The sequence below is a fragment of the Myiozetetes cayanensis genome, unplaced genomic scaffold, assembly GCF_022539395.1.
Source record: "Myiozetetes cayanensis isolate MyiCay16 unplaced genomic scaffold, myiCay2020 scf1, whole genome shotgun sequence".
In the NCBI taxonomy this organism is placed as follows: Eukaryota; Metazoa; Chordata; class Aves; order Passeriformes; family Tyrannidae; genus Myiozetetes; species Myiozetetes cayanensis.
In genome coordinates, this window is record NW_026086604.1 from 107,219,561 (window position 1) to 107,244,961 (window position 25,401).

The window sequence follows — 25,401 nt, forward strand, 5'->3', positions numbered from 1 at the left end:
GGAATGACTCCCCACACTATGGGCATTATCAGGATTATGCAAACAGCAGCAAGCCTTAGAGAACATTCGTGGCCACTGAGAATGGAATGGAGATCCACTGGATGCATGGGCCAGGTGACCCTTTAATGACACCCTTTAATGACGCAGGCAGATGCTACAGTGTGATGTGGGAGTAGTGACATCGATTTTAGTTCCTGAGCAAGTTCGAGGTTCCAGCCACCCGCTCCGGGAGGAGAGCATTTGGCTTTCTTGCCCAGATCTTGGAAGCTACATGAATGAAAGTGAAGTGCAAGGTCCTACACTTGGGTTGGGTTGTGGCAATCCCAGACACACCTACGGATTGGATGGAGAAGTGATTAAGGGCAGCCCCATGAAGAAGGACTTGGGGGTGACGGTTGATGAGAAACTCAACATGAGCTGGCAGTGTGTGTTCACAGCCCATAAAACCAACCAAATCCTGGGCTACATCAAAAGGAACATGGCCAGCAGGGCAAGGGAGGTGATTTGCACCCTCTAATCTGCTCTCATGAGAACCCACCCAGAGAACTGAGTATCGTTGTGGTGTACACAACATAAGAAGGACATGGAACTGTTGCAACAAGGCCATGAAGTTGATAATGGGACTGGACTCCCCTATGAAGACAGGGTGAGAAAGCTGGGGCTGTTCAGCCTGGAGAAGGTTGAATGGAAACCTCACAGCCACCTTCCAGTATCTGCTGGGAAGCTAGAGGGAGACTCTTTGTCAGGAATTGCAGTGACAGGAGAAGGAGTAATGGGTACAAATTGAAAAAGGGGACATTTAGGTTAGATATTAGGATGAAATTCTTTACTCTGAGGCTGGAGAGACACTGGAATAGATTGCACACCCAGCAGTGTTTGTGGCCAGGCTGGATAAAGGCCTTGAACAACCTGGTCTAGTGGGAGGTGTCCCCACCCTTGGCAGGGGTGCTTGTGACTAGATGATCTTTGAGGTCCATTCCAACCCCTTATCCCTCCAAGATTCCAGACATAGTTTCTCTTCCCGTCTTTCCCCTCGGCCCCGCCCACACCGCCTGGAGGCCACGCCCCTTTCCCGTTAGGCCCCGCCCCCGGGCCTGACCCGGGGTAACTCCGTGGAACCACCCCCCCGCCCCGCCCACACCACTCAGGCCCCGCCCCCGCCGTGCCGGTCCCGCCCCGCGCCTGCGCAGTGCGGGCACCGCCTCTTTCCCGCCCGCGGCCGAGGCGCCGGTCGGCGGGTGAGGGGCTGGGGTCGGTGGCGGCCGCGGGGGAAACTGTGGGGGCACCGGGACTGCCGGGCCCTCTCTGCCCAGCACGGGCCTCTGAGTGCTTTGGGTCCCGTGGGGAGGAGGCCGCCCGGTGGACCTGGCCTGCCCCCGCCCCTCCGTCCCCGTCAGAAGTCGGCACCGTGGGTTGGGCCCATGGGACAGGGACAAAGACGGGGGCCGGAGGGGTTCCTGGGTGCGGCGGGAATGTCGGGGCGCTCACTGGCTTTTGCTTCTCCGTTAAAGGATGAGAAGTAGCAAGGAGCCGTTTTTTGTGAAGTTCATAAAGTCTTCCGGGAGCTCGGAGTATTTTTCCAAAGCTCTTGAGGTAAGTGGGCTTGGTCACCTCTTTCAGTGAGCTTGGTGGATTTCTGTGGTTGACTTAGCTGTATGTGCCATAAAATAAGTTAGCTCGCGTGTGTACGCCTGGAAATAAAGCTGTTTCCATAACACAGGTGCCTAGTGTTTATAATAAAGTTTGTTGAAGAAATTATTTCAAGACATGACTACTGTTTCAAACCCTGTTAGCATTTAGTGAAGGGACATGTAGCCCATAAGGTCTGGGTGGTGGTCACTCATCTAAGCACTAAGCAAACTTAGGGAGGACACCGTGCATCATTTTCCAGCTTGAGAGCTTAGTGGGAGCCAAAGGCCCTGTGAGGCAGAATCGGGTCCTGAAAATTTGTATGATGAATGTTTGAGTCAGAATGTTGTGAAGAGTCAAGGGAACAGAAGGGACACCCATGAGGTGTTTTGTACGGTAGCTTTGTTGTGAGCTGTTTCAAGGAGATGCACTTGTGTAGTTTGCCCAGGATTGTCTGTTTGTGATTTGCTAATAAATGTTGTATGCATCATTTACCTGCAGTCTATAAAAGAATTCCAGTCAGAAGAACATCTCCAGATCCTTGAAGAAGAAACAGTACTCAGCATAAAAGAAAATGATAAATCACTTTACATTTGTGATCCTTTTAGAGGTGTGGGTTTCAATCATCTCAAAAAGGTATGCTAACCAGCAACTTACTCCTAGCTATATTCTTTCCTGTCTGGAAGCGCTCATGTCCATACTTACATTGTGCACGATCTCTCTTGCACTGAGTGAAGTAGTACGAACTTCACTGCATCCCTTTTGCTGCATTCTTTATGGGAGAAGATGACTAGCAAGGCATAATCGCTATTTTTAAACTTGTGGAAAAATTCTATGGTCAGCTCTGATTCTACTGGAGTCCCTAAGCTGGTTCTTAGACTTCTTTTTATCTCCCGAGAAACATAGTTTGGTTTGACCTGCAAGGAATTGTCTAGCAGACAAAGATAGGCTAACTGGAATTCTCTGGCATGTTAGCCATAGCATCTGCATTTTTTACTGAGGCCAGAAAATCTACAAGAATTGTATGGAAAATCCACAGCTGAAAGCAGAAATAAAAGTGTCAACTACCTGGAGATGCTAGAGGAGGGGGAAGACAGACCAAGTGGCCCTACCTTCCTTGGGATTCAGGGACAAGGAAGGCCTTCCTGATACCAGCGTACCCTCTGCTTATTTTCTCGGTGCTTTTTCTGTTACTCTCTTGCAGCTTGGTTGCAGGATCGTGGGACCCCAGGTCGTGCTGTACTGCATGCAGTCCCAGCGGTGCGTCCCGAGAGCCGAGTACCCCGTGTACAACATGGCCATGGCCGACGTGACGGTGTCTTGCACCAGCCTGGAGAAAGACGTCAGGGTAAGGCCTTCCAAAAAATGGATTGCTTAGCTGATTGTTGTTGGTGTTTGCTGCAGGAGGCTCATTCAGAAGGGCAGCAGTCATACTGTGTATGTGTAGCTACCTGTGTCTAGATTTATCCGGTCTTCTGTGGCTTGTAGGCTATGTGTAGTTTATGTAGAGGGTTGTACGAAGAAAGAGCGAGTCTTGCAAATATATGCAGTATATAAACATGTATGTAGTGGTGTATCTGTGCATGCAGATATATATATCACTTAAGTATATGCATATATAATCGTATTTGAGGGGTATTAATATGGGAGTAAGTGTATGTTTTAGGGATTTTTATTAACTGATTAGATGGATCACTTACCTTGCTAGTTTGTCTGTGACTATAATGCTACAGACAACATTTCTGGTTACTCAGACTACATGGTAAAGCTTTAATATCCAGTCAACTGTGGTTTAAGTAGTTTATCATAGAAGTTTACTTTTTATTTATTCTGATAGCTCTTTCTAATGCTACCTAAAATGTCAAATTTTGCTTGTACAGTGTGATAGTAATGGTTTTATTAAGGGTATATATTATGTTTAACTTATCATAAGTGAAAATAGAATGGAAATTGTAGTTATGTTTTTATGGCTTCCATATATATCCATTTTGTATTTTTTGAATGGATTTTTTGGGGAAAACATGGACAATGGAAATCTACATTTGGTTGTTTTGCTTTTTTAGGGTGAACACAACTGTCATGTAGGTTTTTTTTTCTTGATAACTTTCGATAATATTTTTTTCCCATCCAGGAAGAAGTTCATAAATATGTGCAGATGATGGGTGGATGTGTGTACAGAGACCTCAATGTGTCAGTAACCCATCTTATAGCTGGAGAAGTTGGCAGCAAGAAATACTTGGTAGCTGCTTCTCTGAAGAAACCTATTTTGCTTCCCTCTTGGGTTAAGGCACTGTGGGATAAGTCTCAGCAAAGGTACGAAAAACCAAAACTGATTTCATTCGGGGGACTGGTAATTCCTATGTTAACACGGGCTGCTTTTATTTTCCAGCTGATTTTATCCAGAAGAAAAAGTCTACTTTCCTTTTCTCCCTTTCATTGCTTTAGCATGGTAAGGTACACGGATGTCAGCACCGAAGACTATGCCTGTCCTGTGTTCCTCGGCTGCACGATTTGCGTGACCGGCCTGAGCAGCTCAGACAGGAGAGAAGTCCAGCGCCTCACTGCCGAACACGGGGGCCAGTACACAGGGCAGCTCAAGATGAATGAGTGCACTCACCTCATAGTTCAAGAGCCAAAAGGTAGGACTGGCAGAATAAATACTGGGTTTGCTTCTTGAGTTGAAGTTGCGTAAATGCGTAAGTGTGAGCTTTGGGACCGTTTCCTGCTCTGCTTCAGTGTTGCTCGTACTGCTTCTGTTTAGGCAATCACTGTTGTTGGAAGGAACAACACAGGGCACCCTTGCTTTGGTCTAAAGGCATGAGAGAGAGAGAACGAAAGAGATAAAAACCCTAGAGACACAGATGGTATTTAAGGGAAGAAAAAAGGGTGAATCCTAGAGGTGATAAAGAAAATTCATTTTTTTGGGAGAGCTGGATAGTACATAATTTATACTGTGATTGAAATTGGATAATGGCCTGATGCTTCCTTAACTGATTATTATTTGTGCCTTCCAAACTTGGTATTAAGATAAAATGAAAGCTCCTTTTCCTTCCTCTTGGGAAGATGAAAGGATTTTAGTTTTGTTGTTAGAAGCATTGAAGGGTTTTCTTTTTTCTCCCTTTCTCTATGGTGAAATATGCTGGGACTTTTTAACCATTTTTTTTCCATGGCTTGAAAGCTTTAAAGCCTTTTTTCCTTTTTTGTGTCTTTAGTGCCCTGTCATACTGTACCCATGAGCTGACTATCCATGATATTTTGTACTTTAACTTTAATTAGAGAATAAGCAGCTTATTAACAGAGTCCAGGATAACACAACTTGCATATTAAAATAAATTATTTGAAATTCTAAATTTTCCTAATGTCCAGCCATCTTTCCGCGATCACTGTCTGAAGCTTCAGCCTTTTAGTGATTGTGATTTTTTAAAATTTCGTTTACATTTGGAAGGTCAGAAGTATGAATGTGCCAAAAAGTGGAATGTGCACTGTGTGTCCGTGCAGTGGTTTTCTGACAGCATCAAGAAAGGCTTCTGTCAGGATGAGACGATGTATAAAATAGAGGCTGGATCAAAACTGAGTAATGCACCCAGTACATCAACACCTACGAGTGATGCCAGCAAGCCTGATAGTAAGTAAGATATTTTAAAGTATGTTAAAAGTAAGGCAGGAAACATTTATGTTAAGAAGGAAGAACTACTTTTGCAGTTCTGGTTTGACAGTTTGGGTTCTAGTTTGAACTGCTTAAGTTCAAAACCCGATATATTGCTTTTATACACATTAAATACTTCCAGCATGTGTAGACTTGAAACATGTGAATGATTGTTAAAAAAAAAGAATTTGAATTAGGTGTATGATTGTCTGCTTAACAATTGGTGGTGTATATCTCCAAGTCCTATAAAAGCACAACTGTTCGTGTGTTTGAAGTTTAAAAGCATTGCTTGTAATGAATTTAATCTTACAGCAGTCTTGAGGGGGGGACAAATGCTGATTTTGAACTTTTCTTATTTTTATTTTTTTTTCTTCCTATACCTGTTTTTACTTACTCCATGCTTCTAACGGAAGGAAAGTTAAAAGTATTTTGTAAGCACACATTGGTAGCATGAAAGACACTGCCACCTTTAATGTCTGTGTCCACCTGCTACTGATTCCTTCTTCTCTTAAATCACTAACCTTCTTGTTGGTTTCTCTCCTATAGAGAACCGTGTTTATTTGTAAGAGTATTTCTAATAGGTATCCACGAAACTTGAACAAAAACCTTGAAAACCAGTCTCACTTGCTGCTATGCCATAGGTGGGATCTATTTGGGAATAAACAAAAAGTGTATACTCTTGCTAGCAAGACCATACTCAATCTGTGCGTAAATAAAGGCCGTGATTTAACCAAGGTTCTACTTACATAGTATTTTTCATTCTTCAGACTTTACATTTTGTTGTTTAGTGAAGCAGCAGAGGGATGAGCCAAATCTAATGTCTCTTTTTTTATTTTAATTTTATTTAAAGATCAGACCCTTTCGGATGTCAGCCACATTTCCAATATCAATTTGAGTGGTGTTAATGAAACTGTGTGTAGTTCTGTTATGAGCAGCCGACTGGATCCTCTTCCTGATGAGCTGGAGAACTTGGACATAAGTTCTTTTCAAGCCCCTGAAGATTTGTTAGATGGTTGTCGAGTATGTTTAACAATGTATACTTTGACGTGTTTAGTCTTAAAGATGTGAAAGCTACTATGTTGGAGCCCTGGCACTTGCTGCTTGAGTAAATTGTTTCAGTAGTCAACAACTAATACCACATTTGTGCCCACATGCTGTAGCTTGTGTGTGCACCTACATTTGTGTGTGTATACAATTGTATTAAATATGTAGTATAAGTATAAAATTCTATATTTATAGACATGTATATATAAGTACTATAGTGAATGGGTTCTAGAATTGGTGTAGAGGTTTCTTTTGGATTTTTTTGGGGGGTCCATTCCAATAGGAAACATTGAAGATTTACTAGATAATCTTCAAAGATAAATTAATCCAATTATAAATGCTGAACTTTTTTGTTACTTCTCAGAAGCTGCACCACTACTTTGAGTTCTGCAGCAGTTGAAACAAATTATACCGAAATAGTCTTCTTTATTTTTTCTTTCTTTAGTTTTTTAACATTTTAAAAGCCTTATTTATTGCTCTGTTCTCTTTGTAGATTTATCTATGCGGCTTCAGTGGCAGGAAGTTGGACAAGATGAGAAGACTTATTAATTTTGGTGGTGGTGTTCGATTTAATCAACTTAATGAAGACGTTACTCATGTCATTTTGGGGGAAAATAACGATGAACTGAAACACTTTTTGGACAAGACCGCTCACAGGTTGTGATAACTGTATTGTTTAAGGTCTACTTACACCTTGTTTTCTTTCTCCCACCAACTCTGGGGTCCCCAGCACAAAAAGGACATCAACCTGTTGGAGCGAGTCCAGAGGAGGCCACCAAATTGATTAGAGGGATGGAGCAGCCTCAGAAAAGACTGAGAAAATTGGGTTTGTTCAGCCTGGAAAAGAAAAGACTTCAGGGTAACCTAACTGCAGCCTTCTAGTACCTGAAGGGAGCCTACAAAGAAAGATGGAGAGGGAGTCTTTACAAGGGCATGTAGTGACAGGACAAGGACTGATGGCTTCAAACTGAAAGAGTGTAAGTTTAGATTAGGTATTAGGAAGAAATTCTTCAATGTGAGGGTGGTGAGGCACTGGCACAGGTTGCCCAGAGTAGTTGTGGATGCCCCATCGCTGGCAGTGTTCAAGGCCACGTTGGATGGGACTCTGAGCAACCTGAAATGGTGGAAGGTGTCCCTGCTCCCGGTAGCGGGAGTTGGAACTAGATGATAAACTATAAGGTCCCTTCCAAGTCAAAGCATTGTATGATTCTTTGATAAACCACATATTGATTTGAAAATACTAAGTGGTTCTTGATTTAAATGAGAAGCCTTACAGCATGTGTTCATAAGTACATCCTTGTGTGCTCTTGAATGCTGTATTTTTGGGTAGCTGTGGGTCACTTCAGTGAATAGAAAAGCAACTGTTCTTATGGGTGAAAAGAGGTGTTAGCATGTATTTGTTAATATATTGAGGAGGAAGAATTTGGCAACCCAGCAGTGGCAGATATAATTTATGTTGCAGAAAATAGGTATGAAATGCTGTTCTCAAACTGAAACGATTAAAAAACCTTGAGGTTTGTAGAATGCCCAGAGCTTGCTTAGTATGGGAGTTACAGACTTCATGTGTGTGTATTTACTAGTATTTTGTGGAGCGGGAAAGAAGAATCACAGATCTGAAACCTGCTGTAACTTGTTCGTATAACACTTTGTTTTCTAGGCCTCATATAGTGACACCAAAGTGGTTGCTGGAGTCATATAGTAAAGGTGACCTACAACCAGTGGAGCACTATATCCCTCTAAACTATCAGCTGTTAGAGAACCCAATTTTGGAGCAACATGAAATGAAGTCAGTTCTTCCAAAAAAAAACAGTTTTGCAAAGAAAGAAGCCCTGAACGTTCCAAAGCACCAGAAAGCTGTTGAAGATGACTTCCTCTCTCAATATGTAAATAATGATTCTACATTAGGTATGTTCTAGGCTCAGAAGTTTAACTGCTCATAATTAGCATTTGAGTTTTCAGGATTTGCTTATTAAAAAGCTAACCACATGTGGTATGTTAACTTCTACATTGTGTTTCAGAAATCAAGTTTAAACAGGCCTATGTAGAACAGTTTTTAACTAAAACCTGGCTGAAAGCAGTAGAATACTGTCATTTCTTCATGAAACTGTTTTGGGTTGTCTTTGATGTTCTTGCCAATCAATTATTATGCTTGGTTGTTTTTTTATTTTTCTTTAACCTTTCAGATGAGGTGGAAAAGCTAACATCCAGAACCTTCAATGATGTTACTAACTCAAATGTTCAAGGAGAGAATCAGTCTTCTGTCTGTAATGGTTCTTTGGGAGAGTCTTCTGCACCGGCTGAGGGAGGTGTATTTGCCAGAAAGATGTTTCTTCTTTTGGGTTTTGGTGAAGAGGACGAGTCTTGCCTTGCAGATGTTATAAAGGAGAATGCTGGGAAAGTTCTGCCTCTGCAAAGCAGAACCATTGCAGACTATGCTGTGGTACCTTTACTGGGGTGCACGGTGAAACCAACTGTTGGTGATGTTGTCACAAATACATGGCTGGTAAGGGAGTTATACTTTTTCAATTCCACAAATAAATAGATATCTATGTTAGAAATTTGTCTTGTCAGAATACAGTTATTAGTGACTTTAATATAAATAAGATACTGAGAGATTAGCCTTGTTTCATTTGAAATGTACTAAATGAAAGCATGCTTTAAAGCCTCTGCATCTGTAGAGTTCCTTTTGTCTGTTTCACTTCATTTTCTGTAGGACTCTTAAACAGGACTTCATTGTCATGACTCTCTCTAAATGATGAACTGTAGAAGGAGCTCGTTGACTAATAATGATTTCGTTTTATATCTTTGCTTGTTTCATGCTTTTTATAGCTTTTTTTATTTGTGGCAGAGGAGGAAGTCACCTTTACAGCTTAAAAGTCAAAAAATACTAACCATATTTGCCAAGGCAGGGTGTATGATATAGACCACCTGCTGTTAGTATTTTTCAGTATAAGGTAACTTTCTGTGAAGTAAATCTATACAGACCCTCAGATCATGCCTTAAACTACTCTAAGGGAACACAGAGGGTTGGAACTTAAAGTAATGAAAAATTCTGAGTAATGCCTCAGTATGTCAAACTTGACAAACTTGAAGTGGCCTAAAAAAGAATTTTGGAAATAATTTGCCTTAGGTGTAATAATGGAAGCAGGATTGCTTGTTTTTGAGTCCATAAATGCTCTTGTACATTCGCTGAAATATTCTTGGCTTTGTTGGTATTTGGCTTGATTTACATTTTTGTCTTTCATCTTCTTAAAGATAACATGTGTGGAACAGCAGCTCCTTTTAGATCTCCGGTCCAATCCACTTTTCACACCAGTGCTGGTAATGGAAGGAGCTACCCCTCTGGAAGGCTGTGTTCTTTCTTTTAGCCAGTTCACTGGTGCAGAGAGAGACTCCCTTGTTTATCTGGCAGGATTGCTGGGAGCCAGGTATGTCTCCTGTCACCATTTCTTCTTGTTTTTAGATAGCCGATGTACTGCCATTGTACATTTCATTTTTTCTTTACAAATAATAAAGTTCTTTTGAGTTCCATTTTTTTACAAAACCTGGCCCTGAAGCAATGAGACATCATTATATAGTTCTTCTATTTTCCTTTCCTTTAAAGAAATATGGTCAGTACTCACACAGTCTAATTTCTACCAGAATATGCTCAGTCTTGTATTTCCCCGTGGTTTGGGTCTCAGTAACTTTTTACTCTGCTCTAGAACAGAGTAATTTAAGTCAGATTTTCAGGTGTCAGGCCTTCTGAGTTGCTCATCAGTTGTCCAGTAGAGGACCATTTTTCCTCTTCTTCAGTATTGTCCAGTTCAGCCTCATAACCAGTGATAGTGCACCATTACTTAGGAGCTGGCATGGTGAATTATTTCCTCCCAGTTCATCAGGATCTTTCAAAAACATTAAGAAAAACATGTTCAGTCATGACATAGCAAAATTGTGTAGCTTACAGTATCGTTAGATCTGATTTGTAGGCTGTTTGACTAAATTATTTGCTGATGAGTTCTCAGTCCTGCCATCTTTTTGGAAGACTGTGTCCTTGATGATAACAGAAAAACTGTAATAAAAAGAAAACTGTTAATTATTTGGAAATGGTGCATGTTAACTCCAGAAGGGAATCAAGCCTGTTCCATTAATCTTACAGAAGAATGTTAGGCACAGCATATCATTTGAAAATGGGATATGTGAGGAATGCTGGAGTAAGAGAAATATTGTTTTCAATACTGATAGAAGCAAAACATTACTGTTTAATTTTTCTTTTTCTTCTGCGTGTAAGTTAGGCTGTAAAATGCAGAGTGTAGTTGGCTTTAGGTGTCTAATTCTACTGATTCTTTTTCTGTTGCTTGAATATGTTTTATAATAGTATAAATAGTATAAATGTGCCCTAGATTAATTTTCTTTATGACTAAATTAATGTTTTATTAATGTAATTGTAGAGTCCAAGAATTCTTTGTGCGGAAAGCCAATGCAAAAAAAGGAATGTTTGCCAGTACCCATCTTGTGGTGAGAGAACCGAACGGTTCCAAGTATGAAGCTGCAAAGAAGTGGAATTTGCCAGCAGTCACTGTAGCTTGGCTTTTGCAGTCTGCAAGGACAGGGAAGAGAGCAGATGAAAGCAAATTCTTGGTTGAAAATGCAGAGGCTGAAGGTTAGTTATCAGCAAGTTAAGAAATATGATTGTGTCTGTGTGACTGTTTACGATAAAGAAGGCAGGTATGATGAATATTTTTATCTAACACCTTTACAGTATTAGAGCTAAAGGATATTTTTCCAAATATTAAGATGGAATCGTAAAATGGTGTGGTTGGAAGGGACCTTAAAGATCATTTAGTTCCAACCCCCTGCCATGGACAAGGACACCTTCCTCTAGACCAGATTCCTCAATGTAACCGTATTTTTTCTATATTTTTTTCCTGCTTTTGAGTCATGATTACAGAAATGATACTGTGTGTTTGCTGCAAGTCTGTTGGAGCCAGTGGAGTCCTTTGGCTGTTGGTCAGTTGGGATTCAGGCTCAGTGTCTCAGCTTTGTCCTTTTTGGCACATATGCTGCTCTGTAGCTTGCATGGGAACTGATGATAGATCCAGCTTAGAACTTTGTACTTGTTAGTCTGCAATGCAGGGAAGTCCCTCTGTTCGGTCCTTCATGCCTACCCCGTCTTCTGGTCCTTTTCCAGTTATTTTACACCTTTTATTTGGCAATATTTCTTCCATATTAAGATGCAGACTACAATGATTTATACTGAATGTTAGCAGACCTGTTTTAAAAGTGCCCTCATAAATTAATTACATGGGTCACTAAGTCAGAGGACACAAGGTATGCTGTTGGCATGGCACATCTTATCTGTTTATTATGTTTTTAGGGAAACAAAGTGGGGGGGGCATGAAAAATGAGCAGATAAATGTAAAAGCAATTCTTGTGTTAAATCTTCTTCAGCTATAAAGATGGTGAGTCACGCTTATCTAGAAGTATTTATGATGGACAAGTTATAACAGCTTATTCCTAGCTAAATCTTGGTCCTGTTAATCCAAAGGCATGAGGGACTGGATATATACATGATGACCTAAAGAGGTGTGATTCAGAGTTATGAGTGCAAAAGAAATCTGAAATTGCCAGGGAGGAGGAGTTACCTTTAGTGTTGAAGGTTTTGTTGTGTATTACATCATTTTCTCGGATTAGAATTTTGTTAGTTGTTGTACAACATATGTGAGCTATACAGCCATGTGTGGAACTGCCAACAGTGTTAGTAGATCAGGGGTTACTCACTCCTTTTCAGACAGTTAGGGTCAAGCTCATGCCTATGAAATGCCAACTAAGTAGTTAACTGAAAGAGACACTGAACATGCTGGCTTTTAAAATGTAATTGTCAGTTTAGAGCATTCATTAGGGGGGATATGAATTATTCTTTAGGGAAAGAAAGATCAGGTGAACTTTTGGTTGTGGTTTAAATGGAAGTGTATGTGAGATCTGTGCTCAGAATTAAAATTAGTTTGCTTGCTTATGTTTTCTTTGTTTCTTTTAAAGATACTGAGAGTTTCATTACTCAGCTTACGAAGACACCAGCAACTGTTAAATATCCTGATTCAGAACAGCCTGCTTATCTTCTTGAAGCTGGAAAAAAACCAGCTGTGACCCCACTTGATATCAACAGGTTCCAGAGTAAAGCTTTCCAAGCTGTCATCTCTCATCATATTGGGAAGACAACCCCTGTTGCACAGGGCGGACCACTACAGAAAGAACCGTCTTTACATCTTGACACACCGTCAAAATTTCTATCCAAGGACAAGTTGTTCAAGCCGTCTTTTGATGTAAAGGTGATTGTCTTTGCAAATTTTTTAGTCTGTAGAGCCAGTACAATTAAAGATGTGCATAAACTTAAAAGCAGAACAGAAAACAGTGCTTATCCATTTTTATACTGTTCACATATAGGATTTCCCTTTTGAATAAAGCCAGGAAAACTGGCTCCATTTTTTTATATAGTTTTAGTTAATAAGCTGTGGACAAAGTTTATGGACTAGTAGATGCTGTAGTGTCCTTAACAAAGCTCCTTTGTGCTTATTGCATCATACGCTTGTGTGTCCTACACCTCAGACAGTACATTAGTAAATTAAAGTAATTGGTTGGAATTGTGAATACCTGGGTTTGACCACTGGCTTTTCCACTGAGGGCAGTTTTCAGTGATGGCAGTAAAAAGAGAGATCAATAAACTGTTTTCTTCTTGTTTTGCTTATGCAGACTCTACAATTGGGATTGTCTTGTACCACTTTTCAACTTTTTACAGTTGCAGTTGATAACTGCTCCTGTAGTCCACCGTCCTGGTTTAGGAGTATGAAGTCTTACTGTGGATTGTATTTGTGAAACTTGCACTTGAGTGAGAAGTATCTTTTTTTTTTTTTTTTTTTTTTTTTGATAGGATGCTCTGGCAGCTTTGGAAACTCCAAGAGGTGCTGATCAAAGAACCAGGAAACTGAGCACACCTCTCTCTGAAGTCATTGGCAGGAACTTGAAATTGGCACTGGCAAACAGCACAAGGCACACAGCAGCTCTTACTGCCAGCCCTCAGTTATCTGCTGCACAGTCAGAAGTGGTAGGAAATTTTGGGGTATAGTTTTCTGGAGCATAGCTTTAATCAAGAAAAAGCCACATCTTTTTGTGATTTAAGTTACAAAGGAGTTTTTGAATTGTTGTTTGTGATCTAAATACAAATCCCTATGATTATGCATTCTTCAATGACAGTTAAAGGAAGGTAAGATAAAAGAATTTCCTCATGGAAGGCAAAGAATTTTAAACTCTTCTTCTACTCTCTGTACTACTGTCTTGAATATTAACCAGTTGCTAAGTGACATGGCATATAAATATGTACCAATTTAGACTTTGTAGTATTGGAATGCAATGATTTTGTCCGACTTAAGAAATTCCCAGGCTCCAGCTGAACAGGGTTAGATATTTTGTCTTGGACTAAAGTTAGGAGTTCAGCTTTAATGCATGTCTTCTTTTCCTGCCTTCCTGCCTTTAAGGTGCTCCTTCTTACTAGGAAGCATAAGATGTGATCAGTTGCTTACTTCTTATAAAGACATACTATGTTATTCTTTCTTGTAGTCATCTTACCTCTTCAGTCTAATCCACCCTAGTGAGAGAAAACAAAAAGATGTAGGAGGAAAGGGAGCATTTATGTATGGCTTGTCATGTTAGTACCAGTTACTGTAGAGGAAGAGCAGGAAAGGTAATGACCTCCAGAAAGGGACAGCTGTCACTTCTTATTTTGTAGCTTCTTATTCTTACTTTTCTCACTCCAGTACAATGAAATACTTCAGTGGCATCAGGTTCGATAATTCCCTAGTTTCAGTGTTCAGGAAGTGTTCAGTCTGTGGTGAGAGGAGCAGAATATGTTCTCAGGAGATTGGCTGAAAGTGAATCTTTTGCCTCGGAATTCCTATGGTATGGTATGATAATAGTGCTGGGTTTTGACCATGGAGTATGGGAGCAGCAAAAACAGAGGAAGTGTGTTTGTCTTACCTTTGTTATTATTACATATCTTTCTTTAACATTTAGTGTAACATGTAGTATTTTTGTTATTGATGCAGAAACCTTCCAGTAGTGACTGTCCTGTTTTTATCCCTGCTGCTTGACCAGGAAGAAGAGCCCAAGCCTCTGGCCAATGTGGTGATATATGTTAGTAAAAAGCTTGCTAAGAGGCAAAGGGAACTGAATGCAGTAGCAGCTTCTCTTGGAGCAGACTGCAGGTACCAACCAATACAAATGGCTCCTAATGTTCTGTACTGATGCGATCTGAAATAAATATGAGTCTTTGCATCCTAGTGTGCCTTTCCCTGCCACATCCCAGTCTCTGTGTTCTTGATCAGTCTGTCTCAAAAAGTCTTTCTGATTTGCAGACTTTTTTATTTTTCTTCTTCATATTGGAAGACGTTTAGCTTTTGGATGGTTTATAATTTGCTTTATATTTTATATTTGGTGTGAATTTGTGTGGTTTTCTCCCTGGCTCAAAACAAATTATTTTCTGGACTGTAAGCATAGCTAGGTCAGTCTTAGAAAAGCTTAGGAAAAATAGGTTGTCATGAAGAGAAACTACAAACTAACATTTATGATTTAAGACAGAATTCTGCTTCCCCTAAATCTGATTTGTGTGTTTTGTTATTTATTATATAAGTATAATTATTATTCATGATGTGAGGGAAGTTGCCTTATGTTTGGTAGTAGCTTAGAAATGCTGAAGATAGTTGCATTAGATAGCATTAAATAGCAAATACTAGATTTTGTCGGTTTAAAAGTTAGAATTCCTCATTTTGGGTTTTTTTGTACTGCTTAGTGTACATGCACATATTGTTCAAGAGTCAGTATTTCACTTGCAGCTCAATGTGACAGCATTTCAGAAACTGATTTAAAACTTCACTTACTTGAATAAAAGCAAAACAAACACTAAAGCAAAACACCTCCTCTTCCATATGTTTATCCAATTTAGTTTTATTTTCTTCAGGAGTGCTTTCAAACAGCATAGAAGTTGTTCTGTCATGAAACATTCTTGTGTCTAAGAATGCTGTCTTTTCTGGCAAAGCAAGTGGGCTTATTGGTTACTGAGGCATAAAAAATATTTAACTTGAACAAAGGACAGGACAATTTCTGAGCTGGATTTCTGGTACTTTTTCATAGAAATTATGTCTTCAAGTTGTATTTTGTTTTCTTTTCTAGATGGTGCTTTGATGAGACAGTAACACACTTCATCTACAAGGGAGGACAGAATGACAACAATAAGGAGTACAAATCTGTTAAAGAACGGGGTATACATATTGTTTCAGAACACTGGCTTTTAGAGGTATGAAGCTTGTTTTGTTCCCTTTTTTAAAAGTGAAGGGAAATGGAGGTTTAAAACCAGTTATATGGCAGTGGATTTTCTGTATGCATTTATTCTGAACGTGTATAGGGACTGATGTTTTGCATCCTGCTTAGAACTAATAAATTGAGTGGCCTGTTTTCACTGATGCACTTTCACCTTGTTCTCTGTGAGGAGAAAACAAATTTTGCTGTTTAGGTGTGACATTTCTTTTATCTCAGTCAGTTCCTCACGTTTCTCTTAGTAACTGATGTTATTACAGAGTGCCCAAGCATATGAACGGCTTCCTGAATCTCTCTTCCCTCACACTTACAATCCCAAAATGAGCCTGGACATCAGTGCAGTGCAAGACATCAGGCGCTCCTCCTCCAGTAAACTTCAGTCAACTGGAAACCCAGCAGAGGAAGATGTGGTATGATGTGTGATAAGAATTCATGTTCTTTGAAGTGATTTGGTTCACTTAATAGTTATTAACATATTAATAAAAATCATTGAGGCTTATTCAGCAATGTCCTATTTATCATGTTTAATTAGTAGCTAATAGTAGCTATTGCAGATGTTCCTTAAGGTTCTTTTGCATTTGTAATATTCCTCTTCTAGGAATATTACATAGGCATTTCAGGAGCTGCTTTCCAAATTTGAGATGATGTAGGTTCAGTCTTTGCCTCCTCTTGAAGGTAATGAAATCCAAAGTGTGAACTTCCATAGCAGACATTTAGACTGTGGAACAGGAGTTGTCACTGATGCTACTGTTCCCTGATCTACTGTAATTGCCTTAGAAGAAATGTTAGGTTTACTCTAAGGCGAGATTAATAATCTTCAGAATTTATAAAAGTGTAAAACACAATTAGAAAGGAAAAAAATTTGCTATTTGAGAAATCAGCTTCTCTTCATTGGCTTTAGATTATTCCAGTGGATGAAGATGATGCTGAAGATGATGTAATTAATGACCAAATAAAGGGGAGAATCACTACAGGGGAAGAACAAAGTGTAAACAGTGAATCCAAAGGAGGTAAATATTTTCAAAATGTGTTCAGTTGTTCAAATGTTTTCAAAATAGTTTTGGGACATCAAACTATCAATATGAGCCTTTTACAGTTTCAGGTGCTGAGTGTTAAGATCTAGAAGCTTTAGGTACCATATTTATACACTGGTCAAGTTACAGCTATTGTTGCTGGATGTGAGGAAAGGGTTTTCCTCTCTATTTTAAAGGCTTGGACAGCCTGCAAGAAAATCATGATCATCCATTGCAAAGTACTTATTTAATTGCTGGGTTTTTGTTTTTGAAACACTGAAGTTCATCTTTAACATGGCAAATTGCTCTTTTGGAGGATATGGTATGTAAATAAACGTGTTCCTGGAGAATTGTTAGATCCTGTGAGGAAATTCAGTCCAGTTCAACCAAATGGAGATTTCTTCTCGTGCCTGAGAATAGGTGACTTGGGGCATACATAGTTTTCCTAGATATTTTTTCCCAAATATCTTTTCCTCTACTTAATGTACAGTCTTTGTCCCAGTGCCAGGGGAAGTTGACTGGAATTCCAGTTGTCACTGAAACAGTGAACAGTCATTCACTTTTCACGTTTCAATATAACAGTTGTGATTATATGAGTTTTGTTCCTTCTCTTAAGTTTTAACTCAAGCACTAGAAATGAGGGAGAACTTCCAAAGGCAGCTGCAGGAGATCATGTCTGCCACATCACTAGTGAAACCACAAGGGCAAAGAGGATCCCTTTCAAGGAGCAGCTTTGATGGTTCTCCAGCCACTCCTGATAGCACACGGTCTGTGCGAAACGGCCGCAGTAGGGTCTTGGAAGCTCTCAGGTATTGATTTGTGTTTCAAAGTATCTTATTTTGTCCTCCCTGTGCTTGTTCAGACATTTCTTGAAACATGAATAGGTCTCCAGGGTTTTCAAGTGTATTGTCTGTCTCTACTGATGTACTTGAGCTGCTTCTCTTACAATTCAGAATCTTTAACTGGATGTGCTAGATAAAGCCAGAACGTTGTCTTAATCCATAGTGGGTATCTTTTGGTTTTCAAAAAAATCACAGAATAGTATGATTGGTTTTTAGTTTTGAGTTGAATTATGCCAACAGGTTTATTTTCTTTTTGTTCATATTTGTGTTCTTAAAGATTTTTAAGAAAGCAGTGCTGCAATATTTCAGCATGTAGGTCATATACAAGTAGTAGGTATTCCTGCAAAGCGTCTTTCTGAATGGTTCTTCTTTTTTTCTTTTCTTTCTAAACAGAGAATAGGATTTTTATTCTATCATGCTGAGGTACAGTAAGAAAGTAATGGAAACCTTGCAAAATTATTCATGTAGCTTGGTCTTTATTTGCAAATAAATAGGCTCAGTAAAGAGTAAGGTACACTGATTTGGTAATAACTTATTAATATGCTCATAATAAAAACACCTCCTGATATTTTGTGTGCCTTTTTTTCAGCCAAGCTGACACTTGGGTTCACAAAGCCAGCATGCCAGAATAGCTCTTATACTGAAATTTTTCCCTTTCCAAGCCATACCAGTGACCATGAGGTCATTTCAATGCTAGAGTTGATGTGATCATTGACACATTGCCTTCTAGAATGAGTATTTAAGGTCCATGTGCTTTTTTCCTTAGGCAGTCCCGTCAAGCACTCGCGGATATAAACACAGAGCCATCCCAGAGTGAGCAGATCATCTGGGACGATCCTACTGCGAGGGAGGAGAGAGCAAGACTTGTCAGCAACCTTCAGTGGCCTAATAGTTCTTCCCAGTACACTGAGCAAGGTCAGAGTAACGCCAGTAAGAACGTGGATGAGTCTGCCCTCAGAGGATCTGTACCTGATGCAGAGATGGCTGATATAGGTAAAATCAGAAATGCAGTATCCTTGGTTCTTTGTGACAGCATCCATTTGATCTTTGAGACTTTTAAAATACAATTTTACATCTTTGAGCTCTATTATGTGGTGCTATTTTTTAGAGAGAAACTTTCCTGTCCATCTGTGGTCAAATACCAAGGCAGTGCCTGTCTAAAAATAGCCATGGAAAAAAAAGATTTTCATAAAATCTTCCAAAGTTTTTCAGTGGTTTTTTTGGAACCACAGCTGGTTTCCAGGTAATACCTTAAGTAGATGTAGTGGAACTCAAATTGGAATACAAGTAGCAAAATCTTTTTCACTGTAGTGGAAATATTCATAGGTGAAGAATGGGGGTATAGGAAGATAACTCACAGACCCAAAAAACGGGATGTGTTGAGTTGCTGTGGACATGCTTGGGTCAGGATTCAGTGAAGATTATCTATATTCCCTGTTCTTCTTGAAGTCTTAAGTCTGCTGCTAAGACTAAGGAAACAACATGCTTTTTCTGCCAAAACCAAGTGGTTTTTTAATCTGTTTTTGCTTTCTTCCTGTTCGAGATAACAGAATCCTTTATTTCACTCTCCTCACTTCCTCCCTCCTGCCACCAACCTACTTGGAGAGTTTCTGCTTGGTGGCAATAGTCTTCCTGAAAACTGGCCCTTGTCCTACAGAAGGTTGAAGAAAATTACCTAAATGCGTTCAATTATTTTTTTTTTCGTTCAACCAAATCAGTGCAGTTTAGCCAGAGAAATTAGGTCATTTGAGGTTTTCAGGTTTCTTTCAAAGCAAGGCATTCGGGGACATGAGTCTGCAATACTGCAGTTGGTGGTTTGTGGTATAAGGAAGAGCATCTTTATGAAAGGTAGTGGTGAAATATAACTGTATATGTTGTAGCAGCAGTTGTGGGGATTTTTATTTATTTTTATTTTTTACTTTACCCATAATTATATTCTTCCAAAGATAAGTCATGCAACAATGCTTTACTTTCACAGCTGTTCCTGAGGCTGGCGATGGAGAGGTGATTGAAGATCCAAAGAGTCCTGTATGTAGAGATCCTGAAACACCGATTAAAGATAATTTGATTCCCACTCCACAGGCCCCCAGCATTGCTTTTCCACTGGCTAACCCTCCTGTGGCACCAGAGCCCAAAGAAAAGGTTTGTCTTATGAAGAAATGTTTATGATGATTTGTGTTCTGACAGATGTAGTGACACTTCAAGAAATTTTGAACTTGACAGTTAAGTATAAAATAGGTGAATATGTGCATTTAAAATCTTGAAGTGGTTTACTTTTGTGCAGTTCAATTTCTTTTCCCCCTTTTTTCAAGATTTTGAACAAATACTGTTTGCTCAAATAGATAAAGCTTGTTTGTTCAGACAAATAAACCTTCTTGTCCTGTTAGTTATTGCTGGAACACTAAGGTAAGGCTTTGGAGTGAAGAGTAACTGTGTATTACTTGGAACTCCTCCAGCCACATTAGGATGATGGAAGAAAGGTTAGGCCAAGGTTTCCTTGGTGGTATCTGGAATTTTATGTTTAGCTACAAATGGACAAATTTTTTTGCCAAAAACCTGGTATAAAATTCTGTTTTATTCTGAACTTGGAAAGGGAAAGGACAATGAGATTAGTCCTTTGCCTGCAGTTCATCATCTAATGCTCAAACTTTAGGCAGCCCTGTGTCTTCAGAGCCATAATGTGTCATGTTGGTGGAAAGGCCCTCAAAGAATACAGAATTCAAACTTTATGGAAAGTCTGAATGAATGAGGCAGTGTGATAGATCAGTGCTGCTTTCCTTGTGTGTTCAACCTGGCACTCAGTGTCTGTGAGTGGAGGATTAGTTTTTCTGACAGCTTGGTTCAGCTGTGCCCTGAAGAAAGGGAGAACCAAGAGGATGTTCCAGCAGGAGCCCAAGGATGATTTTGTAAGATTCAGGCTTTTTGTCAAGTGATTGGCAGGTTTGATTCTGCTTTTCCCAGCTAAAAGAAAACTTAATATAAAAATAACCCAGAATGTTTGGCAGAGACATAGTCAGCTGTCAACCTAATCGTTCTGTCATATTTTCAAAATCTGTTGCTGTATTTCTAGGCTGTTACAGAGGATGAGAAGGCTGACGAAGAACCAGAAAAACACCGTAAATTTCAGCTGTCTTCCCTTAATCCTCAAGAAAGATTTGATTACTCCCATCTGATTGAGGAATTAGGTACCAGATATTTGTGAAATGCAAAGAATACTATGTGTCTGCTCAGTTGTGGCTTGCTGGGGAAAAGAAAGGGCTTCTGTTAGTGACTCATCAGATCTGAGGTCTCAAATTCATGGCCTTCTGTGCTTGTGAGCGATTCCTTGAATATAGTATTATTACTATGCAAGTGATCAGCTTTGCCATAAAAACAGCAATGGGTTTGTCTTCTGGCAGTTTTCTTGTAGCTGTCTCCACAAAAGCCTCATTCTTTACTGTTGGGAGTACCCAGGATCTGCTGTCCTCTGGTGTCTCCCATTCCTGTCTGTGTTGCAGTGGCACTTTACAGAACTGCTCTTTCCTGGCTGCTTCTCCGTCCTTGCCAGCTTCTGCCCGTGTCATTTCAATGACAATACTTACAGTGTAAATCTGAGTTGAGTATATTTTTATCTGAATTCAGATAATTCTCACTTTGAGTTGATCCTTTCTGTGGTCTAGCATGACTCTTGGATAATTTGAATCAAAGTCATTCCTCATTTCAAGGTGGAATAGTACTTGAGAAGCAGTACTTTGATCCAAGTTGTACACACATTATTGTGGGACATCCTCTTCGAAATGAAAAATTCTTGGCTTCGATGGCAGCTGGAAAGTGGGTGCTTCACCGTTCCTACCTGGAGGCATGTAGAGGAGCTGGCTGCTTTGTTCAGGCATGTGACCCTATTATTGAGACACTACCATGTTGTACTTTTTGCATTTGTTTTTTGTTTGTGCTAGTAGGAAAAGACAGCCTCTCAAATCCAGTTAGCAGTTTACGGTGCCTGAGCCTTGGTAGTTTTAGAGAATCCAAATTCAGGGAAGTTTTTGTCTGAAAATGAGTTCTGGACCAAACTCCTGATATAAGATAAATGAAATACCTATACTTTTTATAGTTGCTTTTGAAAATTGAGGGGTTTGAGTACTTTTTGGTAAATTCTTACTGGCATCACAGCTAAATTTACATGGATTTTGTTACACCAGGAATTAAATGTTGATCCTTTCAATAAATGGACATATATTAGTTTTAAACAATCTGACTCTATGACCATGTGCACAAATATTTTTGAACGCCAGTTCTTCAGGCTCCACCTCCCAGTTATTTTTGTTGGGTCAAGCAGTTCTTTTACATTGACCAGGTGAACTTTAAAATAATGCCTGTAGACTGTTCATATCTTAATGCAGCAAAACCAAATTTCATTGTTTTAGAAGACACTAGAGAAATAAAAAATCATGGTGTGCAGTGTAGTGAGTTGCTTTGCCCTGCTGTTGAATTCCATTTGGATAACTGCAGTGGGAATCTGGTTGTGTACCTGATTTGATGTCACAGAAAACGTGAGTTGATTTAGATACGTATGTGCAATTAAGAGCCGTATCTCTCATTTTACCTAGAGCTGTTTTGGTCAAATAAAATCCATATACAAAAGAAGAGTGAGATGGTTTTGTTCTGGGGTTTTTTTTTGAAGGGATTCTATTTGGTGTGGGGTTTTTAAATCTGTTTTTCTGCTGGTAAAGTTGGCAGGACTCCTTTGTAATTCGAGTTAATGGTTGTTCCAGGAAGAAGATTATGAGTGGGGAAGTAATTCCATACTTAATGTTTTGCCTGCAATCAATGTAAACCAGAAGAAACTAGCACTGGCAGCCATGAGGTGGAGGAAAAAAATTCATAAAGGGAGGCAAGAAATGGGTATTGTTGAGGTATATAGATATTCCTGTAATATAAGTGGTACAATGTGGGTGGACAGGACAGGGATTGTCAACAAGAAACTTGGAAACTTAACTGGCAGGGGAAGGTAACCTGTCTTGTTATCAAGAACAAAATGTCTTGCCTGAATATATTCCAGTAAGTAATTTTGGGTGGTTTTCTTTAAACTTTCTATGCTGGTATATTAAAAGTCCTCATCTCCTTCGAACCGTTTTTCATGTTTTGCAAAGCTGGAATGTGGCTACTTATGTATGTAAACATCTCTCAGCCAGGAAGATGATGTTTATGCTTCAGAGCTCTGACTAAGGAGCCAACCTCACTGAGCTTTGTGAGGAAACCATGACTGGTACTGGAATCTTTCCTAAATCACCTTCTGTGGTTTTTGTGATGCAAGTTCCACAGTCTTTCAGTGAGATTTTTGGAAGTGGGACTTGAACTCCCCAAATTAACTCTTCTCTCAAATCAGGCATTGCAGCTGAGTATTCATAGGAAGGTGGTGTTTCAGTTACATCAGGATAAATCTTGACTTGTGTGGGTTTTACAGTAATCTTTTTTAAATGAATGCTTGTAGCAAATCTTGCCTACCTCTTTGCCTACTTGGAAACCACTGTGAGTGCTTGTAGGAGGCAACCACTTGGCCCTCGGTGCTGTTACTGTAACTAAGTGCGTGGTGGGGGAATGGGGGAAATGTTTCAAAGTAATTTTTTTTTTTTTAGATAAGTTTCTATAAATGAGTGTCTCGTGTTCTGGAAAACATACTCATTGCCAAGGGTCTTTTCATACATTGGTTTGCTCATCTTGCTGTGCAGGCTGTGAGAGGGTTTGGTGGCAAGCTGCCTGACTGCGGCCCAACAGCTGTATGTTCTGTGAATTTTTTTTCTGGCATTTTCACTTAAAGACAGAACTAGGTAATTGCAAATCTTTATCTGATGGATATTCTCAAAAGGGGCAAATTATACATCCATTAAGTCTTTGTACTTTTTCAGTACCAGCAAACTTTTGACTAAATTGTCTTTTCTCCAGGGAGCTTTCAGTGGCTGGAAAGTGATCCTGAATGTTGATCAAACCAAGGAAGCAGGATTCAGGCGCCTTCTTCAGTCAGGAGGAGCAGAAGTATGTAGTTGATTGAAAATAATAATGAAATATATGTGTGTTTCTTTAACTGTTTTTTGGTTTGGTTTGGGTTTTTTTCTGTTAAAGTGTGCTGGGCATTTTTCACGTGAGTAAAAGGCCTTCATGAACTAAATTGCTTACATGAGGTAGCTGAGACAGTCAAAGGGTGGGAGGAAAAAGATATGTCATCTTCACTTTGCAAGTGGTCAGGCAGAGCAGCTTGTCTGAGGTCACACGAGTCAGTAGTGCTGGTGGGAATTGAGGATAGGATTTCTGTGCCCAGCTCTGATGGGATCACTCTTCTGGGAAGGTACGTGATGGTACAGAATGCAGCTGTAAATGGTATTTTATTTCCCACTGATTTCAGGTTAATTTGATGAGTGAAATTAAAGGTCATGAACTGCATTTGTCTTGGGGAAGTAACACAAAACTAAACTCGCTTTTGCCTGTCGTGTTTTGTCTGTAGGTGTTCTCTGGTCATTCTGTGTCTCTCTTTAAAGAAGCGACTCATCTCTTTGCTGACTTCAGTAAGCTGAAGCCAGATGACGCCAGGGTCAATGTAGCAGAGGCAGCGGCCCATGGAGTGAACTGTGTGAAGCCGGAATACATCGCTGACTATCTCATCCAGGTGTGTGTGCCTCAGGGTGCTCTCCACGACCCCACAGGCCCCTGAATCCAGTCACGTCCCTCCTTGGCCAGGAACTGTGGCCACTGAGTGCCTATACTGAGGTGCTTTGACCTGTGGCCTCAAATTTAACTGCTGTAACATGTTCTGGTGCTGGCAGTGGGATCTGTTGCAGGGTATGGAACTGCTCACAAGACATATTCTAAATGTTAGGTGTGCAATGTCCGTTATTTTCAGTTTTAGGCAACTAATGAGCTGTTTCTTTCTTCTTGGAAGCTTCTTGAACTAACCCACTCATTTTTCCTTCCTCTGTTGAAGGACCCACCTCCCCCTGTGGATTCTTACTGCCTGCCAGAAGCTGAGTCTTACCGTCAGAATAACACAGCTCTTGGAACCAGATTATCCCAGAAAAGAAAAGCAACGGGAGAAATGAGCAGAGTCAAGCGATCCAGAATACACTGAGCAAATTCTCTGTTCTTAATTTGTACATTTTTAAATTCATATTTATATTTTTTATTCTCCTCCAAAAAATTAAAAGCCTTGAGTTTTGCTTCTAATTTGTCCTGAGATTAAAATAACTTTACAGTAATACTCATAGGAAGGATTGCTTTGGTTACCAGTAGCATCTAAATATGTGGCAAGAATTCATCCAAAAAATTCTTTGTCTCCTAAATGTCCAAACTATCCCACTAATGATTTTGTTTGGGGACACCATTGTATAATAATAGTTAAGAAATACTTTGTAAGATGCTTATGACATCTTTCATCTGTGCATTGTGGGGAAAATACAAATTGCTAAGAATTTTCTTGTATTTCACATACAGTAATGGACTTAGATTTTACATTAATATGTTAATTTTTCCTCTTTTGGTATTTTCTGTTGGAGGGGAAGGGGAAGCCAGAGAAAAAAAAAGAGCTTGTAAATTTTTGTACTCATAGAGGGTGTAATAAATTATTTCAATGGATCAGAGGTGCTGTTGAGGTGCTACCGTCCTGAGTGCTAATGAATCTGCTCAACAAACATAGAGCCAACTCTTGTTATCCAAGAGGTGAAGTTTGTCTGACCATGCTCCTCCCTGTTTGAGTCTGTGGCAGAAACCAGAGCCAAAGACTTCCATTTCCAGCAGCTGGAAATGTTCTTAGTCAGACAACTACAATATTTGACAAAGTATTTGATCTTTCAGTAACTGTGGGGTCTGGGTCTCTGTTTACTGAACTTAATGTACGTGAGTGCACTGAGTTAGT

At 39.8% G+C, this 25,401-nt stretch overlaps 1 protein-coding gene across 3 annotated transcripts; it reads left to right on the forward strand.

Annotated features, from left to right (window-relative positions):
* Positions 1 to 1,205: 1,205 nt before the first annotated feature.
* On the forward strand, positions 1,206 to 24,713 carry TOPBP1 (DNA topoisomerase II binding protein 1). 3 transcript variants are annotated; one of them, XM_050333308.1, is made up of 27 exons: positions 1,313 to 1,593; positions 2,131 to 2,265; positions 2,834 to 2,977; positions 3,761 to 3,942; positions 4,075 to 4,268; positions 5,075 to 5,254; positions 6,126 to 6,295; positions 6,813 to 6,976; positions 7,977 to 8,224; positions 8,503 to 8,822; positions 9,575 to 9,747; positions 10,750 to 10,961; positions 12,338 to 12,627; positions 13,227 to 13,400; positions 14,447 to 14,556; positions 15,521 to 15,644; positions 15,925 to 16,074; positions 16,566 to 16,674; positions 17,294 to 17,486; positions 18,286 to 18,512; positions 19,498 to 19,661; positions 20,590 to 20,704; positions 21,224 to 21,387; positions 22,271 to 22,411; positions 23,442 to 23,531; positions 23,998 to 24,159; positions 24,475 to 24,713. In XM_050333308.1, the coding sequence occupies exons 1-27, from the start codon at positions 1,513 to 1,515 to the stop codon at positions 24,616 to 24,618; spliced, it is 4,560 nt and encodes a 1,519-aa protein (XP_050189265.1). In that variant the 5' UTR covers positions 1,313 to 1,512; the 3' UTR covers positions 24,619 to 24,713. The 3 variants fall into 3 exon arrangements, 2 of the variants coding, with proteins under 2 accessions (XP_050189255.1, XP_050189265.1); XR_007631002.1 differs by lacking the exons at positions 23,998 to 24,159; positions 24,475 to 24,713 and adding an exon at positions 1,206 to 1,238 and having other exon boundaries at positions 1,512 to 1,593; positions 21,224 to 21,391; positions 22,275 to 22,411; positions 23,442 to 23,453; XM_050333298.1 differs by lacking the exons at positions 22,271 to 22,411; positions 23,442 to 23,531; positions 23,998 to 24,159; positions 24,475 to 24,713 and having other exon boundaries at positions 1,312 to 1,593; positions 21,179 to 21,361.
* The last annotated feature ends 688 nt before the right edge of the window (positions 24,714 to 25,401 follow it).